This window comes from Poecilia reticulata, chromosome 16 (assembly GCF_904066995.2).
Source record: "Poecilia reticulata chromosome 16, P_reticulata-male-v2, whole genome shotgun sequence".
In the NCBI taxonomy this organism is placed as follows: Eukaryota; Metazoa; Chordata; class Actinopteri; order Cyprinodontiformes; family Poeciliidae; genus Poecilia; species Poecilia reticulata.
The window spans coordinates 4,241,438-4,262,573 of record NC_088845.1 but is presented as its reverse complement, the minus strand read 5'-3'; the positions used below and the strand labels follow the sequence as shown (position 1 = coordinate 4,262,573).

General features: G+C 34.9%; 2 protein-coding genes across 4 annotated transcripts in view; both read right to left on the bottom strand.

Moving 5' to 3' along the window:
- Window positions 1-17,462, bottom strand: part of LOC103477622 (uncharacterized) — a 35,229-nt gene extending 17,767 nt beyond the window's left edge. The window contains exons 1-9 of one of the 3 annotated variants that reach the window (XM_081597373.1): window positions 17,232-17,460; window positions 16,693-16,752; window positions 16,287-16,355; window positions 16,079-16,147; window positions 15,035-15,136; window positions 14,360-14,827; window positions 14,083-14,246; window positions 13,835-13,947; window positions 13,168-13,757 (exon numbers count right to left, since the gene is read on the bottom strand). In XM_081597373.1, coding sequence (XP_081453499.1) covers window positions 13,628-13,757; window positions 13,835-13,947; window positions 14,083-14,246; window positions 14,360-14,827; window positions 15,035-15,136; window positions 16,079-16,147; window positions 16,287-16,355; window positions 16,693-16,752; window positions 17,232-17,298 — 1,242 coding nt within the window. In that variant the 5' untranslated portion in view covers window positions 17,299-17,460 and the 3' untranslated portion in view covers window positions 13,168-13,627. Of the gene's footprint in view, window positions 1-13,167; window positions 13,758-13,834; window positions 13,948-14,082; window positions 14,247-14,359; window positions 14,828-15,034; window positions 15,137-16,078; window positions 16,148-16,286; window positions 16,356-16,692; window positions 16,753-17,231 lie in introns of those variants that run through there. The other 2 variants (XM_081597375.1, XM_081597374.1) reach the window with 2 other exon arrangements.
- Window positions 817-5,154, bottom strand: LOC103477723 (uncharacterized). Its single transcript, XM_081597304.1, has 3 exons — window positions 5,030-5,154; window positions 1,464-1,577; window positions 817-1,142 (listed from the first exon to the last, which is right to left on the bottom strand). Exons 1-3 carry the CDS (start codon window positions 5,094-5,096, stop codon window positions 817-819), a joined length of 507 nt encoding a protein of 168 aa, XP_081453430.1. The 5' UTR covers window positions 5,097-5,154.
- Window positions 17,463-21,136: the final 3,674 nt, after the last annotated feature.

The window sequence follows — 21,136 nt, the reverse complement described above, 5'->3', positions numbered from 1 at the left end:
TACACTTTTAACTTATTTGAATGTAGGACTTTCCTGATAACTTCTCTCAGTCTGAATCCTTGATATTTTAAAGAACTAAAGCCTTCTTCTCACAGATCCATGCGTTCGTGTCATTACATATCGCTGTATTCCAACCTCGGCCATTAAGAGAAGTTACACAGTAACCATCTATGGCAGGCTGCTTCTGTATCCAGGTTCTAAGAAAAAAAATCCCAAAACATCTGTTAGATCAAGGCCGATGGATTTGTTTCATACAAAGTTTAAAAAATAATGTGTCTCTCACTGATTGGTCAGATCACTTCCATCGGTCCATTTCCATTTCCCCTCTACAGCTCTGAGACCAATCCAGTATCCATTAATGAGACTTGAATCATGACTGATTGAATTGACATAATCCTGAGAACAACATAAAATCAGACAAAAGAAAACATTTACATGACCCTCTGCTTTTATGTTCACTGAAAATTAAACACAAATACTTTTTCTTTTTCTTTCTTTTTCTTTTAAATCAGTGAAATCAGTTAATCTATTAAAGCTGTTTCACAGTTCTTCAATTACCTTTTCATCCTGATTAGACACAACTGTGAGATCTGAATTTTTTCTTCTGCAGTCGTCTCGTGCTTCTACCCAGGTTCTCTGATTAGGGGGTTCATAGTCAACATATGCATAACAGCTGGACATGTGGTCCTTCCAGCCATCCTGGCAAGAAGTGCAACTTCTTCCTGAAATAAAAGTGTTTAAAAAAAATAAACCTGACACCATAATATTATTAGTTAAGTTTGAAAATAATATTGTAGTTCAGCACAAACTGTTTGTCTAAAATATGAACATACCACCATTCTTTGTAGGACAGTATTGATCAATGCTCCACTGAGCTCGACTGACATTGAGCTCATTCCAGGTTTCTATTATTTCTGTGAGGTTTTTCCTTTGTTCCTTCAGCTCCTCATTAAGAGACGTCAGGTTGTGGTTCTCTGCAGTCAGCATGGTGATGTTGTTTTTTAAGGCCATAGAAACCAAAGTCAGGTTGTCATTGTCTGAACTGAGTTTGTTGTTCAGGTCAGTCAGGTTTTGGATTTTCTCCTTTTGGGTTGATATCAGCTGGTTCAGCTCCCTTGCAGTGCTCTCACGAACTGTTGTAACTAAAACATGAAAATTGCTTCATTAAAAAATTATTTTAGAGTTGAATATTGCTTTCTACTCAGTTTCAAGATAAACAACCTTTTAAAACAGATAAATATGACATATCTATCATCATATAAAGGTGAGAATCTTTAGAGGTAAGACCCTCTTCTTTAAATTATTCACCAATCTGAACCATTAATCCAACTAGATGAAATAGATGATTCAGTACAATTAAAAAAAAAAGTTTATAAAGTTAGTTTATAAACTAACAAAGTTATAAGAGACCATATCAAATGTACAGAAGTCACATTCATGGCCTTTTAGTTTTGTATACTTACAATAAACACAGACTCCAATGACACTCAGCACCAAAATGACACACAGAGTCCCAAAGCAGCAACACAGCAGCTGATAGCGGCGACATCTTTCTGCCTCCTTGTCTGGCAGAAGTCCTGCAGAGATTAAAACAACAAAGATGAACTTTAAAATCTAAACAGACAGAAGCCTCTATTATCCTTTCTGTATGTCTATAGCTGGAGATAAAGTATTTTTACTTTATTACAAAAAAAAACAAAACTCCAAAGCACATGGAGCTTTACATTCACCATTATGCCACAGCTGCCCTGGAGCTAAATGACTGGAGAAAAGCTGCCATGAAATCTGCAGGCAAAGCAGATGAAGTGTCTTGTCAAAGAAAACAATGACTGACATGGACAGAATGTGGGTTTGAAGCAACAAGCCAAATGATAAAGTGTTGGATCATGATTGCTTTTAAATTTTCATTGCAACAAAGTTTTTAAATCCTGGAATATTAAAGCTTAAAATTATTTTCATTAAGATTTTTTTTTTATGTCAAAGAAATCTCTCAAAGTCAGTGTAAAAGGAGAACAAATTGTCTTTTTCTTTTGTCTTCAAAAAATGGAAACATCAAAAAAGACTTCAAATATTATCTAACTAGCATTTTATATGTTTATACTTGATATTGACTTGTCCTTAGGATTAGGGCAAATAATGAGCACTTTAATATTATATATCTATATTTTATATACAGGTCCTTCTCAAAAAATTTACATATTGTGATAAAGTTAATTATTTTACATAATGTAATGATAAAAATTAAACTGTCATATATTTTAGATTCATTGCACACCAACTGAAATATTTCAGGTCTTTTATTGTTTTAATACTGATGATTTTGGCATATAGCTCATGAAACCCCAAAATTTCTATCTCAAAATATTAGCATATCATGAAAAGGTTCTCTGAACGAGTAATTAACCTAATCATCTGAATCAACGAAGTAACTCTAAACAGCTGCAAAAGATTCCTGAGGCTTTTAAAAACTCCCAGCCTGGTTCATTACTCAAAACCGCAATCATGGGTAAGACTGCTGACCTGACTGCTGTCCAGAAGGCCATCACTGACGCCCTCAAGAAAGAGGGTAAGACACAGAAAGAAATTTCTGAACAAATAGGCTGTTCCCAGAGTGTTGCATCAAGGCACCTCAGTGGGAAGGAAGAAGTGTGGCAGAAAACGCTGCACAACGAGAAAAGGTGACCGGACCGTGAGGAAGATGGTGGAGAAGGGCCGATTCCAGACCTTGGAGGACCTGCTGAAGCAGTGGACTGAGTCTGGAGTAGAAACATCCAGAGCCACCGTGCACAGGCGTGTGCAGGAAAGGGGCTACAGGTGCTGAATTCCCCAGGTCAAAGGTCAAGCCACTTTTGAACCAGAAACAGCGGCAGAAATGCCTGACCTGGGCTACAGAGAAGCAGCACTGGACTGTTGCTCAGTGGTCCAAAATACTTTTCTCAGATCAAAGCAAATTTTGCATGTCATTCGGAAATCGAGGTGCCAGAGTCTGGAGGACGACTGTGGAGAAGGAAATGCCAAAAGGCCAGAAGTCCAGTGTCAAGTACCCATAGTCAGTGATGTTCTGGGGAGCCATGTCAGCTGCTTGTGTTGGTACACTGTGTTTTATCAAGTTCAGGGTCAATGCAGCAGCTATCAGGAGATTTTGGAGCACCTCATGCTTACATCTGCTGAAAAGCATTATGGAGATGAAGATTTCATTTTTCAGCACGACTTGGCACCTGCTCACAGTGCCAAAACCACTGGTTTACTGACCATGGTATTACTGTGCTCAATTGGCCTGCCAACTCTCCTGACCGGAAACCCATAGAGAATCTGTGGGATATTGTGAAGAGAAAGTTGAGAGACGCAAGACCCAAAACTCTGGATCAGCTTAAAGCCGCTATTGTAGCATCCTGGGCTCCATAACACCTCAGCAGAGCCACAGGCTGATGGCCTCCATGCTGCATTGAAGGCTGCAAAAGGATTCCTGACCAAGTATTGAGTGCATAACTGAACATAATTATTTGAAGGTAATTTTTTGAGACAGGGATTTTGGGTTTTCATGAGCTGTATGCCAAAATCATCAGTATTAAAACAATAAAAGACCTGAAATATTTCAGTTGGTGTGAATGAATCTAAAATATGACAGTTTAATTTTTATCATTACATTATGGAAAATAATGAACTTAATGACAATATGCTACATTTTTTAGATGGACCTGTATTCATACTCACCCTTTGTGTCAGGAGTTTGCTGAACACTTTCATTCTGCTTCTCCACTTCAGCATCATCCACAGCTTTAACTGAAAAGGTTGAAATTTTAAGTTGCTTTACAAGAACTTTCTAGGGCTTGTTATGGATAAACTTAAAAATCTTTACTATTTCATACTTACCTTCTTTATTCACCTTAACTTCGTCATACACAGTCTCATTCTCATTTTTACCTGAAAGATCAGTGAGTATTTAGTCAAACATATGTAACGTACAGACATATTTTATTCTCTTTATTTTTGACAGCAAAGATGCCATTTTGTGTTTTAATAAAATACGCTGTCACAATGTACACTGCAACACAATTTAGGAAATGTATGTCATAGTTCCCCAAACACGAATGAAATGCAGAACTGGGCCATGAACTGTACTGGAAAGTAACACATTAAAAATGATCAACACAACTAAAACACTAAATAATCAATATTATTTCTAATATTTTAGATATATTAAATCTATTAATATTATTATATTAATAGATACATTTTTGATAACTGTTCAAAAAATTCAAATTGAAGTGAATATATTAATAATTTTTGGTTGTAGATGAAGGGATATAGTTGAGCCTTTTCTTGATCAAGATCAACATTTTGAAACAAAAAGAGCTTTTTTTTGTTTGATAAAAAATATTGTCTACTTAGTTTATTAACGGGTAAAAGGAATTAGAACTACCTTTTATTTTGCTACAATGGGAAAATTTAGGAATACCAGCAGCAGCAGGTCATAATAAACAGAAAAAATAGGAATAACAGACTCTACAGTTAGCAAAAATTTTAACCATAGAAGAAAACTGTACAGCTAATAACATATAGCACATTTATTTCAGATCCAAATAAATGTGCAACTCAACATTGCACGTTCTTGAGTTGTGCAAAAACAAAAACATAAAAAAAGTACAATATGTGACTATGTGTGCATAGGTCTGAGTTTGTTGGGAGCTGTGACGCTCACAAAGTGTAATAGCTGCTCTCCAATTCAGACACAGATTTTTTTTTAGCAAAAGTTCTTCTGTCTCTCACTTCAAAAGAGATAATGCTCAGACAGAGCTAGTCTTCCTGATGAACATACCTAACTGCTACCTCTTAGCTGTAAATACACCAACATATCTACACCATAGGAGATGGATGATTTTACATTTTCAATAATAATTTTCTTGACTTGTGAGACCTTTTGACTCATGTGACAAAAGGTCTGAACAGCCCTGGCAGACAGAAAGATGCAGACTGAATTAAACCGTTGGAGAATATACTTTATTTAAGCAGAATCAGATGAACTTACCTTCTGATTGGGGCTGCTTCTTACTTTTGATGGCCACTGAAGCATAGCTCACCTCCTCCTCTGCCATATCTACAGCCTTAATGTTGATCTTGATCCGACTCGTAGACTGAATCAGAACTCAAAATGAGAGGTAATAAGAAGTTCTCTGTTGGTACTTCCTTTTATTGTTCTTGATTTGCATACTTCTGCTTTTTTATTTAAATCAACTAAACTTTGGCGAGGATTTATTTGTTTAATGGCTCTTTGCCTTTATTGTTTGTTGTAAAGAATACATTTGTTTAAATCAAGCATTTTTAGTCAGACTTTTTGTGAAAATATCTTTACTATTAAAATAAAGCAAAACTGACTCATGAGTAACTTTTCTGCAAGCTTGTTTTAGGTAAATAAATCCTGAATAATGATGAAAAAGTACTATTTCTTCTGGCCGATTGTTTCACCTTTAATGTAGGAAAAATATTTTGTTATGAGCTAATTAATCTGCCAGTGGAGCTAATACCTTTTCCTCAATATTATTGACTTAAAACCATCTCATATATCTTACTGAAAGGTTACTTATAAGTCAGTTTTGTCTTATTTCAAGTGAACTGATATAGTAGCATTTGAAACTAGTACAAAATACTTGGTAAAATGTGTTTTTGGAGTGTTTTAAAGAAATGCTACCTTGTAACTTGAAATTAAAATGCAGTCTAAATTCCTAATAGAATACGTGTACATGGTGAAAATGACAAAAACAAAAGATGGACAAATACAGCTCAGCCCAAGATATCTAAAGTAAATGTCAAATAATACCAAATCAGAGTGTGGGTGTACATCAACCTTTTGCTCATTTTAGTGGAACAAGATTTTCATCAGAGAGGGAAATGTGATGTGACATTACAAGAAGCAAAAGCAGCAACTGGTCACATGCATTAAAATGTTGTTTCTTGATAATAATGTCTGTAATGCATTATTTGATAAATAATGGCTGGTGCAGGGTGAATTATTCACCTACAAATCTAATATAGCATTAAAAAATTAAGGACGCTGAAATATTAATGTATTAAAAATGTTGGCAGTTTGAAGTTACAGAGCTTTGAGTTTTATGTTGGATCAATCAATCCATCAGTGTTTCTGATCAGTTGATGACAGTTTTTAACTTTTAGGTAAATTACAAAAAGAGTAAGGGTAATGTCTAGTTTTTAGTGACTTTCTAATAAACATTTAGGGCCATGTTTAATTGTTGAGGTTCTACAACTGCTGTTAGGTGCTGCATTGTTTTGAATATGTAAATCATGATTGGTGGACTCAGGACACCAAGTACGGGCCGTTAATCTATGCAGAGGAGACGTATAAGATGACACTGCAGCACATCATTGGTCCTTTTCCTCTGCTCATTTTAACCAGAATATTTCAGTTTGGTTGGTACTTTAGATTACTTTTGTTTATTGTTTTAGGCATAAAGTTCACCCAAAAGTTACACAGAGCTCATTTTCAGTGCTAAAATCCAATGTAAACTAAAATAAGTTACTGTAAAATTGTAAAACTGAGTGTTATGGCTGCTTGACAAGGATGCATAAACTTCATGTTGTGGTCTAGACAGACCATAATACTACAGTGCAATAGTGAGCTTCCTCTCAGGCTTATGTGCTTCTTCTATTTTCTATCTGTAATGTTTTAAAGCTGCAGTAATATGAAAAGACAATAGTATGACCTACAGAAACCTGCAGCAATTCAAGGAAACATGATAACTTAAAGATTCACTTCCAAACTCAGATTGTTTGCTTTAATATGAATAGATTTATTGTCATCTTTGTAAAGTTCTTAATCAAACTCAGGCTCCACAAATGTTTGATAAGCTATATGACAGGAAAAAATAGCAGAAAATAAAGGCAGACATTTTTCTATTCTCATTTTTAAAAATAACAATTGTGTTATCTTGTGTAACAAAATATCTTCTGTAATAGATATATACACAAATTATCTTAGCTATTGAAGAAGATTCACAGGCAGTGTGAATCCTAAAATCCTGCTGAAACCATAAAGTTCCTTCAAAAACCATCAGTAAAAACTTCAGCAACCATAAAAGCAGTGTTGTAGCACTCGAGATCGGTCTTGGTCTCGATACCGGTCTCGAGACCATTTTTTGATGGTCTCGGTCTCGTCTCGGACTCGACCGCATTTGGTCTAGGTCTTGTTTCGGTCTCGGGCGCTGAGGACTCGGCATTTTATTTCAAGACCGGTCGAGACCGCAACTGTGAAAATATCACTAAACGTACAGCATACTGTCCAGTTTATTTGTTAACATCTTTGTTTTCAGTGGATGCAAAACGCACCGATAAAAATCCAACCAATAACGTGACTTGCCAATTACGTGTTTATGTTTCCCTCCCCCCCACCTTTCACTCGCACGCGGCGCTCCAAGACATGCGCAGTGGTTTCCTCTCAGCGGCAGATCTGTCTAATAGTCAGTAATAGAATAAAGCTGCATAAATTATAAGAAGTCCGATGGCAACAGCTAACTCAGCAGCGCTTCGCTTTCACAGACAGTGGGGACAACGTCTAACTTTTTTCGTCACTTAGAAAAGCATCTCAAAGAAAGGTAAGCTCCGTTGACGTGATGTTAGCAAAGCTAGCTGTATAGAGACACAGAAGCATTTGTGATAAAAAAAGTCACTCACTGCCTGAATTATTGTGCGGAGAGATGTTGACTGACTTGTCGCACATATGAGACAATGTTGTGTCCAAAAGTCTGTAATGTAGTGATGAGACATTCAGGAGCAGTACGATTCTTCTGCACGGGTCTTTACTTATTGGATAGGACTGGAGTGTCACTGAGAGCCTATCAGATTACCATACCCTGTCAGTATAGCATACATCAGAGGTTCCCAAACTGTGGGGCGCGCCCCCTAGAGGGAGCGCCGTGCCATTGCAGGGGGGGGGGGGGGGGGGACGGGAAGCCGTCTGGATCTAACCATATCTGTGTCCTCTGTCACTTTTATCAGCAGTTAAAATTGTTTAATCCATTGTTAACATGTGCTAATCTGTTTTTCCAAGCCGCCTTTAAACGCAACATGAGCGCTACGACGCTGGGTTTACACCTTTACGGCAGCGAAGGAGACCTGCTACTGTGCGGAGTTGCACAGGTGTGTTAAAATCATGGCAGCAAAACGCAAATAACTTTTCACAGTTCCCCCCAAAACCAACAGACTGTTTAGTAAAGCTGCTTGATGCATGTAAAGTTAGCTAAAAGATGACTAGCTAGAAATAGTTTGGAAACCAATTGGGGGGTCCAGGAGAAAAAGTTTGGGAACCACTGATGTAAGGGAAATGACGTGAAAGAAGCACAAAGTTTCCAACCTAATAATAAAAAAACATTGATCTAAAAACATTTGTACTTTCAGTTCTACTCTGTTGTGGAAATTAACGCAAATATTCTATAAAAACATAAACAACTGCTAAAAACTGCATTTTTATTGTATCTTTGTTTAAAATAGGTTCTTGATTAATTTAGCCAGCATTATTAAGGAATAAGGAGATCAAGGTTTCAAGAGAAATGGAAAAAAAGAAAAGAGAATCCCAAAGCCCTGCAGGAGAAACTGTTTAGTTTGATGAAACCAAATATGACGATCCCCCCGCCCCCCTCAAAAACACATCGTTCAACCACACAGCTATTTGTAGGGGTGGGGGGTAGAAAATGTTTGGAAACCACTGGGGGGGCGCAGGACAAAAAGTTTGGGAACCACTGGCATACATGTATCTACTTCTTGCTTGTTGCTCCTTGGTCAGTGTTCATAGTTGAGCGTCAGGGCATTGCCTCAATTGCTATGTTTAATGGTGCAGACAGTGGTGGTTTCTGACATGAGCAACATGGGTAAACACCCAGGGCGTTATCTTTTTAGGGATGGCTCAAGACCACCGCAGATCGTAGCACAGAGATGGAAGCAAAGCAGAACAAAGAGTTTGTTAAATTTAATATTGGTTAAATTTATTAAGTATTTAATATCTATGTGTTTTTATGGGAATATGGATCTTTCAGATCAATTTGAGAAGTAATTTTGATCATATTTCGCATTTTATCGTGTCATGTAGCGCGGGCCGCTGGTCTTGGTCTTGACTCGGTCTCGACTTTCCTCGGTCTTGGTCTTGACTTGGTCTCGGACCCTAAAAGTCTTGGTCTTGTCCCGGTCTCGATGCACTCTGGTCTTGGTCTTGTCTTGATCTCGGGTTAGGTGGTCTTGACCACAACACTGCATAACAGTCATTTTGTCTGACTAATGAATCTGTTGATAAACTTAAAATTTACAACTTCAGACAAATCATCAGAAAAACATTTGAAACATGTAAAGCCTTTTAAAAAAGTTTATAAAAAACTAAACCAGAAAATTGCATTTAACATGAAATGTTAAATACTCAACATTTCATGTTTAAACAGATAAAGCCTTCTTCTCACAGATGTAGGCGTTTCTTTCAGTACAGTTCATTGATGTCCATCCTCGGGTCTTGAGAGAAGTTACACATTGACCATCAGTTGCATTCTGCTGCTGTATCCAGGTTCTAAGGAAAAACATCAGTTAAATCCAGGCTGGTAGATTTTGTTTTATACAAAGTTTAAGAAATAATGAGTCTCTCACTGATTGGTCAGATCACTTCCATTGATCCATTTCCATTTCCCTCCTACAGCTCTGAGACCAATCCAGTATCCTTTAATCTCATTTTCAGCCCAACTATTGTTATCAACAAACACCTATGAAAAATTATAAAATGTTTACATATTTATTTCAGTTATATGATCAATGTTGTATGAATGAGAACTGAATGAACTGACATGATTCTTCTGAGGAGAACATAAGAAAAATCATACAAATTTAAACTCTTCTGTCTCTAAAGTCTCTGAAAATGAATTATGCACAGGGGGTGTACCAATAAATCATCTGGCCAATAAATCAGTCCTGTTTTCCTTAAAATCGGAAACCCGTCGTTTGAAAAATGTTTAGATATCTGATCTTATTCACATATCGATCTATCATCGTAAAGGTCTGTAAATCAGCCACTTTCCGCTTTTATTCTGTCATGAAACAGAGATGACTGACTGACTTGCACACCAGGTTATGTGTGAATTCCAACCATCCTGGCATGAAGTGCACGTTCTCCCTGAAAAAAACATTCAGATAATAAACATGATCCCATAATGTTATCATTACCTGTTGTTGGACATAAAAAGGTAATACAGTATAAACCATTTGTCTAAGATCTAAATATACCACCATTCTTTGTAGGACAGTATTGATCAATGCTCCACTGAGCTCGGCTGACATTGAGCTCATTCCAGGTTTCTATTATTTCTGTGAGGTTTTTCCTTTGTTCCTTCAGCTCCTCATTAAGCGACGTCAGGTTGTGGTTCTCTGCAGTCAGCATGGTGATGGTGTTTTTTAAGGCTGTAGAAACCAAAGTCAGGTTGTCATTGTCTGAACTGAGTTTGTTGTTCAGGTTAGTTAGATTATGAATTTCTCCAGGAAATCCTTTTGGTTTGATTTCAGCTGGTTCAGCTCACTTGCAGTGCTCTCACGAACTGTTACAACTACAAAATGAAAATTGCTTCATAAAAAACATTGTAGTTTAGAGTTAAATTTTTTTCTACTCAATTTCAAGATAAACAGCCTTTAGGAAAATATAAATATGATGTTTCTTAAATCTTTAGCTATCTGTAATTAATACCCTCACTTCTAATTTGTTCAACAATCGAGACCAATAATCCAACTAGCTGAAATAGACAATACGGTGCCATTCCATTTTTTTTTGTTCAACATTGAACTCTTTTGTAAATTAACAAAGTTATAAGAAAAAGCATATCAGTTATAGAGATGTAATCACATTCATGGCCTTTCAGTTTTGTATACTTACAATAAACACAGACTCCAATGATACTCAGCAGTGAAATGACACACAGAGTCCCAAAGCAGCAACACAGCTGCTGATAGCGGCGACATCTTTCTGCCTCCTTGTCTGGCAGAAGTCCTGCAGAGATTAAAACAACAAAGATTAACTTTAAAATATGAAACTACAATAACCTCTACTATCCTTTCTGTCTAGATATAATACACTGCTCAAAAAAATAAAGGGAACACTTTAACATTTAAGTGAACACTGAAGTGTTCTCTTTATTTTTTTGAGCAGTATATTTTTACTTATCAATAAGAAAAAAAAATCCACTCTTTAATACTTGTAAAGGCGCTTTACAGGACTCCACAGCGAGTGGAGCTATATATTCACCAACATGTCCCAGCATTGCTGGAGCTAAATGACAGGATCAAAGGCTACCATAAATTCTGCAGGCAAAGCAGATGAAGTGTCTTGTTCAAGAAAACAATGACTGACATGGGCAGAATATGGATTTGAAGCAACAAACCGGATTTTTTTGAGTTGCATCATGATTGCTTTGAAAATTTCAAGTTAATAAAAAACATTAACAGACTGGAAAGTTAACGCTTAAAATTATTTTCTTTAAGAATTTTTTTTATTTCAAAGAAATCTCTCAAAGTCAGTGTAAAAGGACAACAAATTGTCTTTTTTTTGTCTTCAAAAAATGGAAACATCAAAAAAGACTTCAAATATTATCTAACCAGCATTTTACATGTTTATACTTGATATTGTCTTGTCCTTAGAATTGGGGAAAATAATGAGCACTTTAATATTAAATATCTATATTTTATATACTCACCCTTTGTGTCAGGAGTTTGCTGAACACTTTCATTCTGCTTCTCCACTTCAGCATCATCCACAGCTTTAACTGAAAAGGTTGAAATTTTAAGTTGCTTTACAAGAACTTTCTAGGGCTTGTTATGGATAAACTTAAAAATCTTTACTATTTCATACTTACCTTCTTTATTCACCTTAACTTCGTCATATACAGTCTCATTCTCATTTTTACCTGAAAGATCAGTGAGTTTAAAAACATTTAGTCAAACATATGTAATATACAGACATGTTTTATTCTCTTTATTTTTGACAGCAAAGATGCCATTTTGTGTTTTAATAAAATACGCTGTCACAATGTACACTGCAACACAATTTAGGAAATGTATGTCATACTTCCCCAAACACAAATGAAATTATAATGTCAAATAATACCAAATCAGAGTGTGGGTGTACATCAACCTTTTGCTCATTTTAGTGGAACAAGATTTTCATCAGAGAGGGAAATGTGATGTGACATTACAAGAAGCAAAAGCAGCAACTGGTCACATGCATTAAAATGTTGTTTCTTGATAATAATGTCTGTAATGCATTATTTGATAAATAATGGCTGGTGCAGGGTGAATTATTCGCTTACAAATCTAATATAGCATTAAAAAATAAACACTGAAATATTAACATATTTATAAAAGGTATTACAGTTAAAATGGTGGCAGTTGGAAGTTACAGAGCTTTGAGTTTTACGTTGGATCAACATAAAACAGAAACATCAGTGTTTCTGACTCAGTTGATGAAAGTTTTTAACTTATAGGTAAATTACAAAAAGAGTAAGGGTAATGTCTAGTTTTTAGTGACTTTCTCATAAACATTTAGGGGCATGTTTAATTGTTGAGGTGCTACAACTGCTGTTGTTAGGTGCTGCATTGTTTTGAATATGTAAATCATGATCGGTGGACTCAGGACACCAAGTACGGGCCGCTAATCTAAGCAGAGGAGACGTATAAGATGACACTGCAGCACATAATTGGTCCTTTTCCTCCACTCATTCTAACCAGCCATACTTTTGAATATTTCAGTTTGGTTGGTACTTTAGATTACTTTTGTTTTAGGCATAAATTTAACCTAAAAGTTACACAGAGCTCATTTTCAGTGCTAAAATCCAATGTAAACTAAAATCTTGTAAATAAATTACTGTAAAATTGTACAACCGAGTGTTATGGCTGCTTGACAAGGATCCATGAACTTCATGTTGTGGTCTAGACAGACCATAATACCAGTGAGCTTCGTCTCAGGCTTTTGTGCTTCTTCTATTTTCTATCTGTAACATTTTAAAGCTACAGTAATATAAAAAGGCAATTATATGACCTACACCAGAAACCTGCAGCAATTCAAGGAAACATGATAACTTAAAGATTCACTTCCAAACTCAGATTGTTTGTTGTAATATGAATAGATTTATTGTCATCTTTGTAAAGTTCTTAATCAAACTCAGGCTCCACAAATGTTTGATAAGCTATATGACAGGAAAAAATAGCAGAAAATAAAGGCAGACATTTTTCTATTCTCATTTTTAAAAATAACAATTGTGTTATTCTGTGTAACAAACAAGTCTTCTGTAATAGTTATATACACAAATTATCTTAGCTATTGAAGAAGATTCACAGGCAGTGTGAATCCTAAAATCCTGCTGAAACCGTAAAGTTCCTTCAAAAACCATCAGTAAAAACTTCAGCAACCAAAAGTCATTTTGTCTGACTTTTGAATCTGTTGATAAACTTTAAATTTACAACTTCAGACAAATCATCAGAAAAACATTTGAAACATGTAAAGCCTTTAAAAAGAGCTTATAAAAAACTAAACCAGAAAATTGCATAAGTCTTAAATAAGGTTTTCCCAACAGCCTGTTAAATACTGAACATTTCATGTTTAAACAGATAAAGCCTTCTTCTCACAGATCCAGGCGTTTCTTTCAGTACAGCTCACTGATGTCCATTCTCGGGTATTGAGAGAAGTTACACATTGACCATCAGTTGCATTCTGCTGCTGTATCCAGGCTCTAAGGAAAAACATCAGTTAAATCCAGGCTGGTAGATTTTGTTTTATACAAAGTTTAAGAAATAATGTGTCTCTCACTGATTGGTCAGATCACTTCCATTGAGCCATTTCCATTTCCCTCCTACAGCTCTGAGACCAATCCAGTATCCATTAATGCCCCATCCAGAAGGACTTTGTGTTTTGACATAATCCTGAAGAATTATGATTTAGGATTAGGATTTTGTTTATATGTTGACTGAAAACTGACTAAACACTCACAATTATCGAGGCTACAATTTTCTTAGTCGGTTTACATTTTTAATCCATTAAAATTGTTCTTCCATTACCTTTTCTGTCGTGTCAGACACAACAGTCAGATCTGAATTCATCTTTTTGCACACTTCTCGTGCTCCTTCCCAGTTTGTTTGACCAGAAGGTGGAGCATTATTATAAGCATAACAGCTGGAAAGTTGGTAATTCCATCCATTCTGGCAAGAAGTGCAGTTTCTCACTTAAATAAAAATGTTCCATTAATAAATATGTTTACATAATAGCATTATTATTTATTTTTTGAACATAATAATGTAGTTCAGCACAAACTGTTTGTCTAAAATATGAACATACCATTATTTTTTTTAGGACAGTATTGATCAATGCTCCACTGAGCTCGACTGACATTGAGCTCATTCCAGGGTTCCTCCATGTTTTTTATCTGTTCTGTGAGGTTTTTTCTTTCTTCCATCAGCTTCTCATTAAGAGACGTCAGGTTGCGGTTTTCTGTTGCTAGCATGGTGATGTTGTTTTTTAAGATGGTAGAAGCCATAGTCAGGTTGTAGTTTTCTACAGTCAGCATGGTGTTGTTGTTTTTTAAGATGGTAGTCGCCACAGTCAGGTTGTAGTTTTCTACAGTCAGCATGGTGATGTTGTTTTTTAAGATGGTAGAAAACGTGGTCAGGTTGTCAAACTGAATCATTATATTTTTATAATCTGAACTGAGTTTGTTGTTGAGGTTGGTCAGGTTCTGGTTCTCCTCCAGCAGAATCTGCTGGGATGATTTCAGCTGGTTCAGCTGGCTGGCAGTGCTCAGACGAACTGTTGCAACAGAAATTAAAAATTGCTTTATCAAAAAACACAAACATCAATGTACATTTTTCATTTTAATTTGTTGTTTGTGTTTTAGAACTGAATTATATGTTCTATTTAACTTTAGGATAAACAAATGTTTGCTCTTAAGATATTATTAGAAAACTGTATCTAAGGTTGTTTATTGGTCACATCATTCAATCCATTCTTACTCACAATAAACACAGACTCCAATGACGCAGAGCACCAACATGACACAGAGAGTCCCAAAGCAGCAACACAGCTGCTGATAGCGGCAAAATCTTTCTGCTTCCTTGACTGGTAGAAATAATAAACAAAAAAGGAACTTTAAAACCAGGAACAAAACTTTTCTTCCCCTGTTTGTCTTCAGTGAATATAAATATAATTTTTTTGCTTCAACATCAAGAAGAAAAAGACTGTCTTTTATATCAATATTAATTAGAGTCATCCTGGGTAGTTTTTATTCTAACTGTGAATTTTCAGCCTTTTCAATACTGAAAATTGAAAACGCTGTAAAATGATCTCAACCATTTTGTGAAACACTGCCCCCTATCACTGCAACACGGTACTTTCTGATTCACCCTGTTCATTTTTACTCTGGATTTCTGACCAATCAGAATCATTAAATAAATTTGACTATGGAATCTCAGCACATTTAATCAAATAAACTAATCACCTCCATCAGTGTGTTGTCCAAGTACTTCAACAGGCATTGCATAAATTGTGTAAATTTGACCATATTTATAGAACAGTATAGTGGAAATTTTGATTTTCTCTCATAATTATTTGTATTTTGCTTGTCATACTGACACATCACTACTTAATCTTTAGCTCCTCCCACAGATTAAAATAAGGACTTTTGCTACAACAAAGCCTTACTATTACATCTTATTAGCTTAAACATGAACCTGCTGGAAATGTAATTAATTTTAGGCAATAGTGGTTATATTTGCAGACGTAATGAGACTTTATTGAATGACTGGACACTTATGTAGAATTTCTGATGAATAATCTAATTCATACAACACAGAACATAAATGACAGACTTGAAATAGGTTCAATCAATTTGTATCATTCTAAAAAAACAAATAAACAAAAAACTGGAATGCTGTAAGAGTTCTTAAGATAACCACATATCTAACTTTTAGTAAGAATGCACCAAGACTTGTTTAACACAAATTGCAAACTTGTTTCTAATTTTATCATAATAAATTGTTTTCCTCGATTTTATAAACTTACCAATTGTGTCATGAATTTTCTGAACACTCTCATTTTGATTCTCCACTTCAAATGTTTCCATTGTTTTAACTGAAATGAAATTTTGAGTTGTTTTATAACACAATAACAAACCCCATTTCCTTTACAGATACATGTAACATAAACTACAAAACATTTTCTCATTCAATGAAAACTTTAATAATATATTTTCCTTTTTTTATAAACGTACCTGTTTCGTCATGTGTTTGTTGAAAACTTTGATTCTGCTTCTCCACTTCAGCTTCTTTCTCTGTTGCAGCTAAAAAGATTGAAATCTTGATTTATAACAAGACAGTTCTAAGAATTGATTTGCTGAAACTAAAACTTATCATTCAAGAGAATTTCTATTTCACAAAAGATAAAAACCTTTACAGTTTTAATCTTTTGACCTGATCTTTTTCAGGTAAGGAAATTCAGTTTGTTTCATGGGACACCATTTTCCTCAGGTATAAAGAAAGTGATATAAAGTTATTGAGTGCGTCAGATTTCAGCGTTGCTTTGCTTATTCATCTTCTTAATGTAACAATGTGTTTAACCATATAAAGGAGAAAGAAAAACATGTACTCTGCTTAAGGATGTGGATCTATTTTACTTACCCTGAGCTGGTTCTTTGTTCACCTTCACTTCATCATACACAGTCTCATTCTCTTGCTTCACTGAAAAGTCAGAAGATTCATGAGTTTAACAGCATTTAGTGTTTAAAATGTACATGATATAGAGAACAAGACATATGTATAATGTAATTCATTATGAATAAATGAATTATATTATCTCCCTACCAACTGAGCCGCTGCTGCCATGTCAAACATTTTAATGAGTGACATGCTGTCATTCTGTAAAAGTTTATGCTTCATATGTTTTAAACCAAAATAGTAGACATAATCATGTTTTTTTTTAGTTTAGCAACCCAGTAAAATATAAGTGTAAAATGTAATTTAAAACTTAATAAATTATCTTTTATTCAAAAAATCATGAAATTTTTGTGGCTCAAAACTAATTTTATTTAGTAGATCTGAGGCCAAAAAGAACTTTTTGCTTGGAAAGACTTTTAAGTCACCACAATTATCACATATGCAAAGACTGAGACTGAGTACATGTGTAGACTATATGTCATGTCTGCAGAAGATGAACTTACCTATTGGTTGAAGCTGTGTCTTACTTTTTATAACCACTGAAGCATAGTAAACATCCTGCTCTGCCATTTCTGCAGCCTAAATGTTGACTTAGTGCCGACTTGTTGACTGAAAAGGTTTCTTTGTGTTAGTTCTGCCTTTTATTCTTCTTGATTTACATACTTCTGCTTTGCGGAATGTATCAATATCTGAATCTGAGAATCGTGTTAGTTCTGTGTTTTTGTAACTATTTAACTATTGTTGTCAGGAAACTCTTGTAAAACAAATCTTTGATCTCAAGGAGTTTTATCCTGGTTAAATAAAGGTTGAAAAACTGAACTTTGACCAGTGTCTTTTTTGTTGTTTTTTTGGTTTGTTTTGTTTTGTTTTAGTGGCTCTTATTTTTTTGTCTTAGTTAAAGATAATTTAAGTATGCAGTAATCTCCAGTAAATTAGAATATATAAATCTGTCCCAATGAGTCTTGTTGTGATGAAAAGTATGTATACATACTTTCCATTATACTCAATTATGTTTTCAAAAATCATCTGTTTATTGTTAATCAATAAAATGTGTTTCGATTGGTGATAGACCTACAGAAATAAATGGACTTTTCAATAATTATCTGATTTATTGAATGATTCTGTAGTTGATGAAAACATGATGATTTGAGACATGAAAACTTTGATGTCTCTTTAGTTAATAGAATACTAACTTGTACTTTGTGAAAATATCTCAAAGGTTGAGTGACAAATGCAAATCAACCCAGAACTCAGCAAATGAGAAATACATGTCAGATGAAAGTGTGGGAGTTATCTAACCTTTGACTAGACACAACTGTAGCTTTGTTCACAAATAACACATAACTGTAAACTGTGTGTATGTGTGTGTGTGAGAGAAATGGAGTCTTGACAAATGTTAAGTCTGGAAGACTCTAGTCTCACCTGCCTCATCAATCAGTGCCTCCTTCTCTGCAACCTGGACCTATCAGCACCGGTCCAAGCCTCGCTCCAGCCAATCATCGTTTGGGCTCCAGTTCAAAAGGACCTTCACCCATGGCCTCCTCTGCTCACCAGCTGCGATTGACCGACCTCCGCCCCATCTCCACCTTCTGCTCCCGGCTCTCAGGCCTCATCTTCCTCCGACCGCCGCCACCAGTACAGGCCCCGGGGGGTTTACATTCCTATGCTGCATCAGGAATGTTCATTGAGCTTATCGAAGTCCAGCTCGATGTCCCCGGCCGGGGCCTGAACGCCAAAGGACTTTGTTTATTTTCATGTTCATTTTGTCATTAAACTCTTTTAATCGCTTTCTTTCTCCGTTTGAGTCTCTCCAGATTGAATTGTCTTTATAACATTTGTTTTCAAATACGGCTTTGCTAAATAAATAGTTGGTGTCCAGCTTAGTTTTATTTTAGGATTAAAGTTTCAGTTACCATCATCATGAAATATTAGTAAAATGCTGCTTTACTAAAATGGATGGTATCAGTAACCATAGTAATGATACTAGTGAAATTATTTCTGTTTTTCATACTTTAAGAAAACACTTTGATGAAGAGCTCTTTATCATATATGTATATATGATCTTACTATGGCCATAATTGATATTCATGTAAAGAATATATTTCATAAAACAATAGAAACATATGTCATAGATTTTCTTTGAGAATCTCTTCAAGATGAGAATAACACCTAGTCGTCTCTCTGAATCTTCAGACATGGAGAAAATGTTTAGAGGGAGCTGAAGCTGTGCGTTGGCTTCAAAACCTGAAATATCTGAACAAGATTTGTGGGTCAAACTCTCCATTCCAGGAAATACTTAAACATCAGTTGTTGCAAAGATAATTATTGCACCTGACTTTGTCCCCTTTAGCTTAAGGCCTTCTGAAGGCAACTGGCTGACTGGATTTTATTTACAGCTCTCAGAGTAAAGGGGGCTGAATACAAATGCATACAAAATTTACAGATTTGTGTTTAGTAAATATGTAAATGTGTCATTTACATGGTTCTGTTGGCTCAGAACCAGGCATTGCTTCTTGTTGATCTGTCCAATATGTTGAACAGAGAAAATGTAAAAGAAAAAAGTCAGGCGTGAATAAGTTTTTAATGAATTTTATGTCTGAGCATTTCACTCACTATTTTACTTGGTGTGACCAAATGTTCTGTGAACAACTGATCTGTTTAGAATAATTTAAAACTTCCCCAAACAACTTCTGTGAAATCCAAAAGCAGGACTTTTCTGAATAAAGTTTCGCCTTAAATTGTGGAAGTGATAGAACTAAGCAGACCATGTTTTGATGAAGTTGTAAAAGACAAAAACTGACCATTTAAATAACAATAAACAGTTAGGTGTTACAGATGCTGTAGACTGGAACCACTTCCATTTTGTAGAAGTAGTTCTGACAGAATTTCCTCTCATGCTCTGGAACTGGCTTAATTTTTTCATAAGAGTTTGTGTTTCAATTGTTTGTTCTGTCGGCTCAATTGTCTTTCTGTGAACAGCATCTACTTTCCAATTCTTGGAACAAGATATAAGTGCAAAGTTTTTCATTATGTCTATGAGAAACATTGTACAGTTTTTTCATATGTTGTCAAGTTATTATTATTTTTTTTAGAAATACTGCCACTGAAACTCTGATGATTAAGTTTGTTGCTTCTTTTTACTTCTGCTATGCTTTTTTATGCTTTATTATTATTATAATACTTTTTTTATTATTTATTTATTTATTGACATTTACATGTTCAAAATAAAAAAGTTGAATAAATAAATCATCTTTACAAACTCATACAGATGCACCATGTTTGTGGGCTGCATCATAATCTGATATTAAAAGAAGACATCCAATCAATGGATCACTCAGTGCTTTGTAGTCCAGATCAAATCTCTGAAACAGCATAACATCCATGGAAAGGAAGACTGATGTTACAACTATCCATATTGTTTTTTTTCTGTTCTCTGATTTATAGAACAGGAATCTGCTTTTAAATCAAATTAAATGTAAGGACAGGGCCTACAGCAGAGTGAGGGAAGTGAAGTGATGATTCACCTCCCAGTTAAATAATAATGTCTTCACATATATTTTCTGTAATGTAATTAAATATGTAACTAAAATGGTCTTCATGATTTTTTATGTATCTGTTTAATATCAGAGATAGAAAACCTTTTTCAAAGTGTGTAATATTTTTGGGCTAATGTGAGTATAAACATCAAATCTAGTGTCAGTGCTGTGTGCAATCAGAGAAAATGTAGAGACAATGACCAATTTCTAGCTCAACCATAAAAACTTAGAAGAGATTATACATAATTTAATCTCCTCCTCCTGCTGTTTTGATAGCATATTCTGCCTGTCATTGCATCTGATTTGATTTAAGTAGTAAACCTGCCCCTTTTTCAAGGTATTTCATGCAGGTTTTTAAAATAGCAGGTTTCAAACCATTAAAAAAATCATCAGTAAACTTATTGAAAAAGCTGTTTTAAAAGATAAATAATTTCTTAAAAATTACATCTTTCAGTCCAGTTTCTATGGGTGCACTACCTTTATTTTAATCCAATTTATCTCCTGTTTACCTTATTTAGGTGAAAAAGGAGTGATAGAAACCCTGATATGTGAAGAAAAATAATTTTTGAAGACATATTTTCTAAATCTGACTTAATTTTCTTTTTCTTGTCATTACTTCTTAAAAAAATATCTGCAAGTAAAAAAGTAAAATGTAAATAAATTAAATTCTAAATTAAAATACTGTATGCTAAGGTTTTGGGGTCCTAATCTTCCTCTTCCCTCCCTCCCTGTGTGGAGCGTTTTTTTCCTCAAGGGGAGTAAAATAAAAAGATGTGACACAAAATTTGACCAACTTTGTTTTATGTTTAAAGCTTTAGTAGGTGGTAACATCAACAATGTCTTTTTTTTGTTACATTGTTTTTTTTTGGTAT